Consider the following 16,662-nt stretch of genomic DNA (forward strand, 5'->3'; position numbering starts at 1 on the left):
ACACGCTATCAATAAATATTTATTTATTCGTTATTGTCTATGAGAAACGAGACATAACTATGTCGTTAGGTCTATATATAAAGGAGTCCTGACTGACTGACACACTGACTCATCAACGCTGTATCCGAACCGCGCTTAGTTACATAAATTAGGTCGTTAGCCTCCTTTCATGTTTACACGAAGAGATTTAAAAAACTCTGAACATGACATTAATTAAATATTTGTATTATGCACAAACTTATCGTTTTGGGGAATACATGATATGTTTCCGGCGAAATGTAGATACTCTGCCATTTAATAATTAGATTTTTTATAAAGAACTCATCATACTGATTAAAAACAATCATTACAATGAGGAAATAGGATTTAATGAAAACATCGGCCTTATTAAAACAATGTACATCCTTTTTTTCGTCTTAATAAGCTCGCAAATGTAAGTCATATTGCTGATATACATACAAACTAGACATATCAGAAGTATATAGCACATAGTTACATAACATACACGCGTGTAAAGATAGTTCATACAAACTATATACTATATTACATAGCCACTTATGTTCGCGTAACGCACGTCACAGCGATCATTGCGAATGTATTGTAATAGGTCAGGTTTTCGCGATTTCCTATGTAACAAACACTAATTATTATCGAAGCTTATCGATTGAATTGTAGAATGCAACGGAATTACGTTAGTGTACGTAATTCTTTATAGGTTTTAAAAAGTTATATTTAAATTACGAATTTATTTTTTTTAAACGATTGTCAATGGTTGAGTTAATTGATCGGTCATTTGAAATTATAAATGCTGGCTGAAAATTAGATATTCTATTGTTTTCTTTTCTAAAAGATAGTTAACGTAAGTCTTTCACATTATCTGTTAAGGAAAAGAGACAAAAGGGATCTATTTATTTGCAATATTAATTACTAATTGAGGGAAAATAAGTATTAATAAATATAAAGTATGCAAGTACAATTTGTGTATAATAAATATCTGATTATTTGTCCGCAATGATGCTTCACTGTACCATACAAATTACTATAATTATGATAATCTTCAAACGATTAAAATTATTCTTGCCGTGGATTAAATGCCATCTTGTTTTTATGTTAACTTTTGCATACAAGTAAATACTAATAAATGTAATTTTATTTTTGAATTTCTAGATATCATTAAAATGTTTTTATGTACGATGTAAAAATATAAAATAACATTATAATTAGAGTTCTAAGTACTCGAGACATCTTTAATAGTCATACTTAAATTGCCCTTGTACATTTTCCCTAAAAAAAGCATATGAAAATTAATTAAAAAAATAAGCGAGTATTTAAATGAGTTGCCGTGTATAAAATGGTAGTAAAAGAAGTAAAGAGGAAAAAATCTGAAAGCCAGAGGCAGTCCAAAGAATTTTCTCTTTTCAGCGCTTTTAAAAAAGTACTCATTAAGGTATGAAACCCGCATTCCACAAAAGATTAGGCCGTGCACACATACGCGTCTGTATTCACACTGTGTGTACAACACGTGTCTACGTGTGACGTGTGTTTGAGTGACGCACACTAACGCGACTCACCGAACAGTGATGTAATGCTCGTTGACGCCTCGCAGACATTTTTTATGGACTCTGACGCAACTTTTTTATATCCATAGCAAAGTAAGGGGGAAGACATAAACATTTTATGATTTTTTTATAAGAATTGTTCGCACTATTGGTTTTATTTAATAGTATTTCGCCGACTATTTAGGCACCGACGGTATAATAGAAAATAAATATTCGAATTTAAATTGAGCATAATTTTTAAATGTTAAAATTTTGCTATTAAATAACAAAATGATAATTATTGTTTTTATTTTTCAGGTAAGAACGAGTAATGCTTCCCAAAGGTTTGAATTGTAGAATTTTTTATTAATTCCAAAAATCATAAACATTATTTTTCAAATATTCACATGAGCTTTAAAAATTCGAGTTCGTGTGAACCGTACTTTACGATGCACGTTTAATACATACAAACAAGTGAGTATAACTGTAAAGCAAGGCTGCACACTAATGCAACAAGGACAGGTCAACGCACTCTGTTGCCTTCACGAGCGAGACGGATATAACCGTAGTCTGCAAGTGAGAGTAGCACAAGCATACGTCGTTCGCTTCCGCGATTCAAACGGAGAGTTACATGTGCGCGACAAGGAAAAGGATATAGCGATGGGAAGAGATAGGTATATAAATATTATGCCTGTTATTTCACTTCCTCCGGTGTGATGCAATAGCAATTTACAGTATAAGCATCTATTTTGAGACAAAGCTTAATTAATACTCTTTTAATGACTTTAAAATTTCAAAATCCGTTGTTTGGCTAGCCAAAGACTTTATTTTATTATTAATGAACTGCAAAAATTTTTCAATTATTTGTCTCTTTCATATGAATTTTTAAATTTCAAATCTAATTCTTGTCAGGAGTGAATCTATTTAATCATAAAATCTTACAAAATTATGAAATGTATATGATTAGAACAATAAATAATAGCGCCCTCTGTCATGAAGTAGCTAAATCATTTCCTCAGCGATGTTCAGTTTATTACTCATGACCTCAATTTTGTCATTTCTCGTAACTAACAGCATATTATTATTAAACCGGCATTTTAAGATTCCATTCAACAAATTTAAAATTTTATCCTTTAATTTTAAGGAAAAATCGATCATAATTTCAGGATCTCAGTACGCATGCCCCACTTTTAGTTCTGTGAAAATATCTCGTCTTTTGTGAACTTTTCAGCCTGTCATAGTGGAAAAAATAAGTAGGCTCAAGAAGCGTGCCAAACCATGTGTCAATGAACTCCTTCAAAAAGCTGCCAGGCATCCACGTGCTGCAATAAAACCGACTTTAATACAATCGTGACAGCACTCAAAATGCATATTCGCTACTATAGTGCAGAGTTCATTTTGAAAAAGTACATTCGTGCACTTAAGCTTTTTTGTACGGAACGCAAAATGTAAAGGCACTCACACATAAATTTTCCTGCTCACACATATCGGGAAATCAAAGACGGCATAGTGGTTGTCTCACAAAGAAAGTAAGCATAGAGCTTTCCCTGTGTTACACAATCTAGTACATCCCTTTCTGACGCTACGATAAAACTATCTGCATCTCGTTCCCCCGTTCTGTTATGTAATAACGGTTGTTGTTTAGCCGCGTAACATTTTTCTGTTAGGACCGCTACATTGTTTTAGCTGCAAGTCTAATTTGACATTTATTTTAATTAAATTTACTTTGAAAAATAAAATTTAATAAATAAGCTCTACTAAAATTGAACCTGAAATTTTGTTCTGTCACTTATTGCATCTCGAGTAGTGTCGAAATGTAAATGCGTAAACAATTTAGTTTTCTACAATTAATGTTAATACAATAAATGTAGGCCTATAAATAGACCCTCATGTGCTGTCAAAACGCATGCACCTTGTTAAATACATGCATGAGTGTGTATGTATACGGCGTGTTTGAGTGTGGGTAGGCTCGGTGGTGTGCCACGCGCCTGTGTTCATTTCCTAGTTGTTCCCTCGATGGCCCGCTTGCAACATCTCGGTGTGAGCGGGTCCTTACGAATTCGGCGCGCATTTTCGAAATTAGATATCCGCGTTTAAAAAAAACAAGCATTGTTTTTAGTGGTGTGTGCTGTGAATCACAACCGGCCAGTTATAGTGATGTGTGTTAGTGAGGAATTTTATGAATTGAAATAAAATAGAGGTTTTTATTTGGAATGTCGCGAGGTTTGATATGACAATTTTTTTACTTAAGGTTGTGACACAACTTGGCGCATACGAAATTTTCCCCAGTTCGAAAGTTTAGTGATGTAACGGTTGTTATAACATGCATTATTTAACGAGATGTGAAATACGAAACGGCTTTCTTTGACTAAAAATTATTAAAGCGGTTATTTTTAATTAACTTACAAGAGTCATGTGAAATGTAATTGAATGCGAATTATTTTTAAGCTACTTAGTTAAACGTAAATTTACTCGTGACTGTTTTACCCGAGTCAGAAATACTTACGTACTCAAAATGAAGGAAAATTATAATATTCTGTAGGAAGTCTAGGTTATAAATATTTTACCGGCTTGTTCGTGATTTAAATAAAACTTTAATTCATAAAACATTTGAAAATCGATTGTGATTTTTAATGCACCATGTATTGTCGAATTCGATTGAAATGGAAAAAAATAACTAACCTATCTAAATAATTTTAACTTTATAACGCTGTGGTCACAGACTTATTAAAAACAGAAGCGTTTATATCAATTTAAAGACAAAAACGATCCAAAACAAATGAAATTGTCAGCCAGTACAATGTTAATAAAATTCTTCATTTCAATTGAATACGACTACAGATATATTCCCTAACACTAAAATGTAAAAAACATGATAAATCACCAGGTTTAAAAAGCCTGTTCGCACAATTATAAGTGTTGTGACTTTGCTCTCGTAAATTTAAAAAATAATATAAAAATAGATTACGTTACTCACTGATAACATAGCCGTCTAATGGTAAAAGAATTTTTTAAATCGGCCCAGTAGTTTTTGAGTTATTTCAATACATAAAAAAAAAAATTTTCTTTATATTAGTATAGATTATTTCTTTATAATGTTCATCCATACAAGCACTTGAAATAGTCGAAATAATAATCTATTCCCTATAAAATCCATCATATCATATCGAATTTATATTTTATAAGAAAACAGCCAGTACAAATACAGTTGATATAAAGTGAGTCGTATCTTGGTTTCTATGTAATAGATTAGATGGTACAATGTAACGCATACTTTCGTAACCGTAGTCAGTATGACACAATCGTTGGCACATCACAAATGCGTGTATACTAGTTTTAGACCGCGACTTCTACCAGAATTAAAAAGTAACGTATCTGTTCTTTCATGTTATATTCTACATCTGTACTTTGGTCGAGATTTGTTAAGCTGTTTTAGATATGTAGTAGTGTATGTAGTAGTATGTAGTAACGAACATCCGAACTTGCGCATTTATCTTACTAATATTATAAATGCGAATGTTTAGATGGATGTATGTAAGTTAAATTTGGCATAGATGTAGAGGATGGTTTGGAAGAACACAAGACTTTGGAAGAATACTTTTATGTTTAATTCCACAAGGATTACGACTCGTAACTAAAACTTTGTAAACAGACATCACTTACGTAATCAAGAAACGTCCTTATTAAAATTTAATAGATTAGTATTGTCACTGTTTTCTTTTTCAAAAGAGTAAAAAGAAAGGCAATATATTTTTATAAAGTTCGTAAGATACAGCCCGATATCAGCTCGTGAACATGGCGCATGCAACTGTACCGAAATATCGGGAGCTAAAACAATTCAATCGTAGTAAGAAACCCGTATCTTATGAACATTATAATATATTTGTAAAAACCACGACAGTTTAAAGTTAAATATATTTTTATCCAAGTATTTTGACAGTAAAAACCTACTCTTAACTAGAAGATGGTCATTACAACGTTTTATATCCTATAGAAAATCTTGTAGTTTTGTACATATTGCAAAATAAAGTGTGATGAATATTTAAAATATGTAAAAAACAAAAAATATTCATTCATATTATATAGAATTTAATTAATCTTTGACTTAACATATACATAAAACTAGAGTACAGAAAATTTCTAAGTCCAGTCATTACTAATGTCCACAACGGCATTTAAATATTAAAAACTTTAGTTTTAATTAAAAAAATAGTAAAGCAAAAAATATTAGGTCAGCTATAATTAAAAAAAAAACACGCATTAAAATATGCCGGAGGAAAGCGCTTGTACATTCGTTACGTAACTATAAATACTAGGCAATGGTTTTAAAGGAAATTATACAAATCTCCTTAAATGACCACTAATAAACACGTGTTTGAAATTAAAAAAAAAATCATACCAACAGAAATATCCTTAAGACGATTACTAAAGAATGATACCATTCTTAGTCAATTCATTGCTGTACTTAGACCTTTTCTAAACTAACTTATTCTAGATGTCCATGGTTTATAAAGATCATATCGGTGTTCCCGCTTTATGTTTACTTCTTCTCTTAAAAAAAACAAACTTTAAATTGTCATAACCTTAAAATATCTGAATTTAAAAAATAACGTCACAAAAATGGTATATGCCAGCATTAATATTAAATGAAAAAAAGTTAAAATTCGAAATTCAAATATTTTCATTTCACTACATGTTACGCCGTAGGTGGGCAATACCGCTTGTTAACTCTCTTCGTACGTGCTTACCGTACCAACTATATAACAAATACCCAAGACCCTTTGCCGCTCGTATAAAATCTGAAGTAGTTACATATGGTAAATTTATCTTTTTTAAACTTTACCATACTTTATATCGTTTATACTAATCTTTTCGGAGGTCTATCATACCTATTTTCGGCTCATTTTCAAGGATAATGTAAGCAAAATCTAAATTTTTAAGAATTACCAGTGAATTTGGGTCATTTATTGTTATTTCCTTTACTGTGCAGCTACTATACTTTTTCCTGTTTGCTTTATTATTTCTAACTATACTTCTATCCATTCGTTAAAATAACTCGGATCTCCTCTTCGGCAGCAAGGTAACTCGCTTGAACCCCGATGGGTCCGATACTAGTCGGTGGTGCTACTGAGAAAATATTGTGAGAGTTAACCGTATAATTGGTTACCTAATCGCCTTTTCTAGCAGTCAAAATAGAAGCACTTTAATACGAACTTTGTGCATTCGTTACACTAATAATATGAAGAGGAAATATTTGTCATTTATTTGTATAGAATAAACTCAAAAATGTCAATTTATTTAAAAAACACCCACCGCAAGCGGGGTGAAACCGCTAGTATGTTAATAAACTAAATTGAAAAGCTAGGCCACACTATTATCTAAAAATAGTCGATAAAACGTACAATAACCACAAATAGATAGTGCAACAAATCGGTTTGTCAGTCGGTCCGTTTGGTCTACTACAATACAACTTAGTTTGGAATCAAATGATATCGCGTTATGTACAGTAGCCATTATTATTTTATAAAAAACAGGACAGCTTTCAATATTACGCTACACTTCATTAGAAAAAAAATGGGGAAAGCAAGAGCAATTGTTTTTGACTTGTATTTATTTTCCTTGCTCCTGTTCAGATTCTTTCTTGTCTAATAATTAACGTAAAATGTATTAATCTCCATAGCATAAAATATATTAAGATCAAAGGAAATCGTCTAACAATCGCATTTTTTTTTCAATATTATGAGATACCGTAGCCATGGAGAAAATCTGTAATAATGTAAACGCTTGGTGATCATAGTCTTAGGGTGCGTTATTTACAGTACTATTTCATAATGTTGTCTCCGTCATTCGCTTAATGCTGATAAGGGAGGGGCGATAGCGTCTTTGAAAGCGATACGAGGTAACCCATTTCCACGAGCCACGTGGCCAGTTTGAAAAGCCCCCTTCAGCTATTTCCTTTTGTTGATTTCTTTAGTTTCGTTCAGGATGGAGGGTCCGCAGAATGATAACAATAGTAAGAATACATTCCAGTTTTTAAAGTGTACATAAAGTCTACAAAGAATTTATACCTCAATTTATTTCGACATGTTTTTTGAACTGTACCTTTATTGTTGTCAAACATTCTTTGAAAGTATTAAGGTTTTTTAGTACAATACGCTTTTCGTAAATGTAATACAGAATATAGGACAGTCTTAACTCTTCACAGTTTTATAAACATATTCAATAAAACTGTATCAGTTAATTTTATTCTAATCTTGTTTATTATCAAAGACCTTTTAGAATTCCTTAGGACCATGATCGATCTAAGTTTTTCTCTTGTTAAAATTAAAATTAGAATCATTACCTTTACATTCAAATTTAAAATACATAGGATAGAAAATAGAAGTGTCTATTTCTTCAATGATTTGATTGTATTTTACTTATTCTTTACATTAATTGAAAGAAACTGTTTTTCACTTAATTAATGTAAACGCCATCTATCGATATGAAATCGCTACACAGTTCGTTCTCAAATTCAAATCGGATGTAGGTCGTGCAGCTCGGGCCAGGTCGCAGCCCGCGTTTTGGGCAAGAACGGGCTGCGCCCTAATCTGACCTCAGTGACCTTGAATCTAAGACCCGTGTGTTCGAGGTCAAAGTCGATTTGGCGACCTTCGCTTCAGTTGTTCGCTTTTTGAGGTGATCACGTACGTTACCTCCTTTGCCTTGTTGAACTTTTGATTTGTAAACAGTTATTTTTTTAATTACGGCATCCATCAAAGGCTTTATCTATCTGTCTACAAACAGAAGAAAATAAGAAAACAGGCACGCGTTATTAAAGAATTATTGATAGAAAGCATATAAAAATGAAAAAGCTATTGTCAATTATAACTAATAAAAAAAGATTGCAGTCAGAATTGAGTTAAGACTAGCTGTTTTCGTGCGGCTTCATCCGCATGAAATTATGAAAATTTTATTTCATTGTTTACATTTGTCAAATTATCAATTGCAAATGTCAAGATGACATGACATGATGACAAACCATGGTAACCTTGCTTCCTTGATGTTGGCACCTTGTAGTTTATTGTCCCTTTCCCATATGAAGGGTTCTTTCAATTTATTTATCCCTTAAGTTAAATAACGTGAAAATACATAACCTAAAGCGTGTCGTAAGTGTAGGGCTTTTGTTTAAAGAAAGAATTATTCAAAAATATGCTGTGTTTGCTGACAGCCTACGCCACGAAGTAGGGTGTGTTTACGCTTTATTATATTAGTACAGATTTAATGACTACTTAGTCAAAAGTTTCCTAACTTCAGATCTTTAGTTGTCAACATTGTGATCATTTGTGTTACGAATAGGGTAATTCTAACTTTACTTCCTCACTAGGTATATCCATCTAATGACCTACATAAAGTATATTTTTATGGTTTCCAACTGAGAGTGCATCGTCCCGACAGTTTATTGACTTAGTCCACACGAGATCTGTTGCTATGTACGCGTGATATAATTGCGTTAAAATAATTACTGCCGTACAGTATTTAAAAGGACCGAATACTAAAACGAATCTTAAATGCACACATAAGTGTCGCATACAATTGGATAGACGTTAAAATTTGTAAAGAATTTAGAGTTTAAGCGTGTCCTTATCATTAATATCCATTTAATAATCGTGGTAAAAAGATAAATTTGGGAATTAATTGAATATAAGAAAATATTAGTACAAATTTTGATATAATCAGTTTATTCCTAAGTTCAACTTTATACCGCGTTTATTTGTAAGGGATACCCTTATTGGTATCGGATACAGAGATATCAGACAAAAGAACATCTATGCTAAGGACTGCTTATGTGAGCATTTAACGTTTCTGAGTTCGGTAATTAGTGTTTAAAGCGGTTTCAATACATTTTTTAATTAGTGATAATTTAATTATTTTCTTCTAACCTATAATGAATTTTTATAAAATACAACGTTACTCTTACTTTATCGTTATAAATTATGTAAGATTTTTATGCGATATTTTAAAAAAATATAATTCCGCATCCAGTAATTTCCACTTGTGAAGCCTACACTTTGAAGTAAGAGGGGAAAAGTGAAAACTTCATTAATTTAAAGTGAGGTCTACAAAAATGTTACGTAATTTCGTTCATTACTCTCAACAGTCTACAGAAGAAAACTCTTTGCTTTTAAAACTGAGTTAGACCGAGGATATAAATTATGAGAGTAAATATTAATAAAAGTTAAAAATATTAAATTCTTTCAGACTTTCAAAGTGGTTATTTCTTATTGGGCCGATCAAATCCATACAACCAATTGATTCAATGGGAAAATATCCCCACGATCAGCTTCACGGAAACACACTTAAAGTATACTAAAATACTGAAAATATCTTTTTTAAATTACTGCCAAAACCTTCTCCATTTTCCTAAGTATACGCTACCAAAAATTCGTAATAATGTGTCAAATTGTTTAAACACAGAGCATGTTCACACAAATAACAATTTTTATCCACAGAAAAAAAAAACATCAAAGATCTAATTAGTGTTCTTTAATTTGGTAGCCATCGTAAAGTATAGCTTGCTCCAATAACTTTATTATTTAAACGCGTTAAACACGTTGAAGCGAGCCAAGCTTTCACGAGTCGCATAACGCGCCTCGCCTCGCATACACAGCACTACACGACTGCATTCGCGATAATCCTGACAACGCGGTTGCGCAACGAACAACGAACACTGGCCACTTTCACACGACAACCGGTTTTAATTTTAAAATCATTCTTTTTTCGAATTTCGGCGTTCTGTTTTTGTAATTTTTGTAACTGAGAATTTTTAAAATTCGAATGTCACAACTGGCAATTTTATTTCTAATCTATGGCAGCTTCTGATAAATGTTATTCAGCGTTTCTATAATCTATTTACAATATTACTACCATATTAATTGCAGTTTCTTATATTTATGTAAATACAATAAATACACAACTACAACAGACGAAAAAAAGGTCTTAAGCTTTAAAAATAGTGTAATTGCAAATGTTAATAATTATTAAGTAGACATGTCATAGCGTCTGCATATATCGCACGCTACACTTTCGTCTCCAGTTGTGCAACGCGCATTTAATTCTATTTAAGTCACAGTGACACATATTCTACGAAGTTGTAAACAGTTGTTGCTAATGCAAGCGATACACAAACGAAACACAATAGAAAATAAATATTTTAAACCATCGAAGTATTTGTCAAATAGTAAATGATAAACATTTTTCATTAAATGCCAATAAAGATGTAATTGTAACTAACAAATTACGCTTCGGTGTAACAGGCGGTCTTGTTACGCTTTATAAGGAGAGTTACCTAAGACAAAATTCATAAGAGCTCCGAGGGTCCTTTTCATTATGAAGAGAATGCGATATGACCTTCAACCTTGTTGGGGTGTTTTGAAAGGGCGGGTTTGTTTGTACAGCGTTTCGGCCACAACTAACTGGTTTAATTATAATACGTATAATTGAGCTGAGGAACAAAGAGTCAGCGAGCTCTAGCGGACATTACCGACCTCGTCCAAGCATTACGTATTGAGAGATTTTACACAAACATTTGCTTAGAATGTAACACACAAGTCAATTGATATGATGTAATTTATAATGAAAATGCACATTTGAATTAATGCTTTGTAACAAAATATTGATAAGGAAAAAAACATAAATTTTCTGTACTTAAATAAATAGATAGTTGTTTTTTTTTAAATAAAAATCTGCACAAGAATTTGGGAGTTTCAAATTTTGTGGCAGCGCCATCTAGTGCAGAGTAGCCACCTTAATGCCTAAATGTGTTTTAGATTTTCCCGTTACGTGAATATATTATTTACCTTTACATTTTCCCTACATTACATAAAAATATAAAACTTAATTAATCTCATGTAATAAAAGTAGTCTGATAAAATTAATAAGCCAGTATTTACATTTCATCACGAGATGTCGCTACTAAGGTAGATTATTACGTCTGGGTTAATGTCTAAATGTTTTTATTATGTCACGTTTTTTTATCAAATACTTGTAATATGAGTTGCAATGCTTCCCTAATCGTGCATTGACCGATTACTGATATTGTTTTTGTAGTAAATCACTTGCCTACTGGAAAAAAATATAATTAACTGATTATTTGTTAAATCCTGTTATTGTTGAAAAGTATAGATGTTGTTAATAATTGGAATTATATACTAAATTCGTTGAGGTTCGAAACAAGTTCAGCCATTTCGAAATACAATAACATTCGGGCTATTAAAGACAAAGCAGTAAGCTTAAGATTTCTATTTTAACACCTAAGTATTGCACTAACAACAATCAATGTAATTTTCTTTTTATGTAATACATTTCAATCTAAAGTAACATTTGTAACTACAAACGTCATACTTCATACTAATATTATAAATGCGATAGTTTAGACGGATGCATGGATGTTTGTTAGGAACGGATTTCAATGAAATTTGGTATAGACGTAGAGGATGGTCTGGAAGAACACATAAGCCACTTTTGTTTTTTTTTTATTCCACGCGGACGGAGTCGCGGGCGAAAGCTAGTTATCAATAATATTTAGAACTAGACTGTCGCGTCTCATAATTTATTCAGTTAAATTTAATCGCAATACGTCGCATTCGCAATTTATGCGTAAGTTTTGCAACTCTTACACAACAAAACTAAAACATGATCAATTAACGAATAACAAAATTTATTCAACATCAAACAAAGTAAAACTCTCACTTCGATTGCATTAAATACCAGATTTAAGAGAATAAATTGCGTTCAAAAGGAACAATGTCAATATCTATCTATTATTCCTAACCTACATCCAAGTGTTCTGACTAAAATTGCAGTTTTTACAGCAACAAGGCTTTGACAAAAAATACATCTATTCAGAATAAACCTTTAAACAATGTTTTCGTATTTTGAAACTGTAAATTCAGTACATTAATACCACGACCACATAGAAGACAGGCGTGAAATAAATGCAATTCTGCGTTTCGTCTAATGACTACGTGCCGGAGGCCTAATTTTAGTCCACTTTACTTTCTCATCCTTTTCTTATAACGAAATGGTGGGAAGAGGAAGTGGTTTGGTAAAAGATATGTATAGTTAGGGGTGAAAGTCCTCTTTCTGTGCATCTCCTGCGTTCATTATGACATAGATGGGAATAGTCGCTTCCCTATTTTGACAAATCCAGGTGCTTGCTTGTTTGTTACCTTATAATGTAAAGAATATATATTTTCTACAACTAAAAATACTTTATTTCAGTGTCGTTTCCAAATCAGACATTATCTTTTCGATCGCTCAGATTATTTTGGGTCGTTCAGTCTAGACCAGAATATATTTATGTAAGAACGGACGCGACATATTTTTATATCTCATGACGTAAGCAAGCTCTCAACTCTACTTATTCAAAATATCTTATAAGATCTCATTTCAATACTGTTACTAACGACTAAATATTGAATTCAATATTAAATATTTCGCTTCATAAGCGCTGCTTACAGGCAGACGTAAAATTTCAACAAATTAGGAGTATAAGTGCCCTTATCATTTAAGACGCTGTTACATGTTTAAGTATCGTTTCAGAATTAAGCCCAATATTGGAATTTAAAATAAAACTAGATTTTGGATATGTTACACATTACCTTTTACTTCAATTACACTATAAGATAGAAAATAGTTGTTTTATTGTATAAAGTTGCTGAATCAACAAGATTTCCTAATACGATCTTAGAGAGTAAATTACATCTTTGATCTGACAAATCGCAGATGCATAAGTCATTGCCTTCGAGTATACTCACAATGGTTTATTACCCGGAATACTATTTCCTCTTTAAGAAACAAAGCAGCGGTTAAGCACCTGTTAAACGCTTAAAAAACCATTTCATATAACATCTGTTAATTCGATATAAATTCGTAAAACAATAATTACTTGTTGACTTATAAGACAAAGGCCAGGTGCATTTAATAACGTTTAAATTCCTCAAACAATATACATTGTGTTGTACATTATGAAAAAGAATAAATCATCAATGCGTCATAAGTGCCATAATGCGAGATAAGCTGGTGTCGCGAGGTTCGTTCACCTCAGTTTGGCAGTTTGAACTTTAGTGCTGCTATCCGATACAAGATGGCATTGAAATCTAATAATTGCGCATGTTAGTTATTGCGCTAGTCATATTTCCAAGAAATTATACGTTACGGAATAGTTCAGTTCATGTGCTTTACGATAACTGTTGCTAAGCGCAATTACGTTAAATGTTATTAACTCCTAACGTTATTTATACGTTAAATATTCTTTCAAAGAGGAATAAACCTAGCCTTATGGAAGTATGGTAAAAAGATTTAAAAAGTGTGTGAGCAATTTATATCCAAATTCAGGAAAAAAAAAATTGTATGAATGAATTCCATGAATTGTTTCGTTTTACTACATTCTGTTACATGTACTGTTCACTTAATTATGAATTTTAATCAGAACATAAGATATTATGTCAAAATTTTTAAATTCCAACATTCGGAATTTCAACCTGACTCATGCAGTATATCTTCTCAGAATTGTATAAAAAAAACTGTTAATCCCAGAATCGATCTTATCTAAGCTTATAAAACGGGTCAAACCATTAATCAAAATGTGTAATTGTTACAAAAGTCATCAGCAACTCTGCTACTCGTATAACTCTCCAGATCATTAAACGCAACTAAAAGGCGAATGAATTTATTATATTCGAGCTACGTCTCGTTAACGATCGCTATTATGTTCAAACATGAAAGTAAACATGAATTCAATTACAACTATTGTGCTATACAATACCAGTACACCACCAAAAATAGACAATTACATATTGTAATCACCTTTCAATGTAGTTCGTTCACCTTGTGAGTAGCATTTGACCTGTAGTTCCGCTACCGGTCAACAGATGGCGCTGACCGGATCAGCTCCCAAGTAGGGTACGTGTCTAGGTGTCAAGTGAGTGCGTTGATCCTTGCCAGCGGTTGTTGGTCCCAGCAACGACGTATTGATCAAGTGTTTTGATACGAAAAAAAAAATATCTGTCGTAACGAAAGTGTCATATTTGATACTTTCCGCTCTTGATACATTTAGGTTGGTGTTTTTGATTCAATTTGTTTTATGGCACGTTATCGGAGGCCATGATTAAGATTGTTATGATTTGAAGAAGCTCGTACAAGCACTCTATTTTTTATTATTTTTTTTACGAGCCCTTTTTATTCCCTACTATAGTAGGAGGGAATTTCCTTTGAGCTAAATAACAAGTAGCAGTTTCCCAAAATTCCGAAAATAATCGACGCTCTAATTTTCTTTCCTAACGATTTGACGGGATTTAAATTATATTTAGCTGATCAAGAACAATTGAATTAATTCTCATATCAAAATCACATTATATGTCAAAAGATAAAAACAATAGAAATATCGTTAGTTATGTTATTATTCTTTCATTTACCTTTACACAACACTAAAACATTCAAATATATCCCTGGCAACAAACACAATCCTTATTACTTTATTCCATTATTAAAACATAAAACATTGTCGTCTCTGTCATTTCAAAGAGAACGAAAGGGATATCAATATCGATGTAATTATTTCCTGCAGATGCGTTATTTTGACACATCGTGCATTCCTGGAGGTGTGCCACGATTATTGCTAAATCGTTTCACAATGATTTCTAGGTCATTGCCCTTTGTGACTAATTAATGACACACAGTACGTACCGGGTGCGCAAGTGCTAATAGGTCACTGACCTTGACCTGTATTTCGTTAGGTCAGTCGAGATCAGACGGGAATTTCATACGTCTGTCGGTTTTGAACTTACGTTTATTTTCAAAACTGGATATGTGTTATATCCAGTTTTGAAAATAAAAATTGCATTTAAAAGGTTTAATATTTGCTATTACTTACTAATCTACTTTTGCTTACCTTACCTTTCAACCTTTCGCAAATCTTTAGATTACTTTTATCATACTAATATAAAAAATGCGAAAGTTTAGATGGATGGATGGATAGATGGATGTTTGTTAGAGTTTGTAGCCTAAACGGCTGAACGGATTTCAATAAGATTTGGTATAGATGTAGAAGATAGTCTGGAAGAATACATAGGCTTTCCACTTTTGTTTTTTTTAATACCACGCGGACGGAGTCGTGAGCGAAAGCTAGTATTAAATAATTCTTTAAAGATTGACCTACCTAGATCTATCTGTTACCTCTTCAAAGGAGATCTAATTTACTCGGTATTATAAAATGTAAAAGTCTAACTGTCCCACCACTGGCTGATAGAGGCACAGATAGCTTAAAAGTGACCTCACTGTCAGATAGAGTACCAAAATCCGATCTTCCATCACATATGTCATACGTTGGATTGTTACTGACAATTTACAAGAATAGTGGGACAGGTCCTTTACTTTACTAAATATTAACACATTGCAACAAGACGTTGAAACTATTTAAGTATCTAATAAAAGAGTTTGTATTAGGAATGCCTTAAATGAAGTAATTACTGTGATATTTGTTAGTTTAGGCTCATGAAAAAATAACTTATTATACGTCAAATTCAAGTTTTAAAAATCAATCGAACGACGTCTTGTTAAGACCACCCAATTGTAGATTATCCAAACCATTTGAATAATTAATTAATCAATGATTATTTTTTAACTCAACGTCTTTCGTTAGTTAAATTATCTTATGTAAATTCTATTCGTCTTATGTACTAACGAATACGTTTGATAACATTGTATCTTAAAAATGCAAAAAAAAGTTTTCATTAAAAATCTTTCGGTAATTATATTAAAATACCAGAGTTTATGAATTTAATGACTGAGGTAATACTAGTAACATATTTACTTTGATTTCTTATTTCTCTTTCGATTACTTATAAAAAAGTGAGATAGTCATATATTTTTTTAATATACATGTCACACATAAAAATTAAAATATATCTTTTCAATAATCGATCTCGGAATCTTTTGGTTAACATCATCGGATAGGAACCTCGGTTGTACCCTTGCATGAACCGGAGAACCGAAATGATTAATTTCCTCCAGCGAAAACACGGCCAATGGCATCTTACGAAGCTGAGATGAATAGCTGCAAACGACCGTGAAATGACCTCAG

General features: G+C 32.1%; 1 protein-coding gene across 5 annotated transcripts in view; it reads left to right on the forward strand.

The window, feature by feature from the left end:
* The window catches only part of LOC106101861 (probable nuclear hormone receptor HR3), a 94,973-nt gene that overhangs the window by 41,796 nt on the left and 36,515 nt on the right, over positions 1-16,662 (forward strand). Inside the window, exon 2 of one of the 5 annotated variants that reach the window (XM_013281212.1) lies at positions 1,857-1,882. The exons of 3 other annotated variants lie outside the window; for them this stretch is intronic. In XM_013281212.1, the coding sequence (XP_013136666.1) occupies positions 1,870-1,882 (13 nt within the window). In that variant the 5' untranslated portion in view covers positions 1,857-1,869. Of the gene's footprint in view, positions 1-1,856; positions 1,883-3,531; positions 3,762-16,662 lie in introns of those variants that run through there. One more of the 5 variants, XM_013281204.1, reaches the window with a different exon arrangement.

This window comes from Papilio polytes, unplaced genomic scaffold, assembly GCF_000836215.1.
Source record: "Papilio polytes unplaced genomic scaffold, Ppol_1.0 DF823935.1, whole genome shotgun sequence".
Taxonomy (NCBI): Eukaryota; Metazoa; Arthropoda; class Insecta; order Lepidoptera; family Papilionidae; genus Papilio; species Papilio polytes.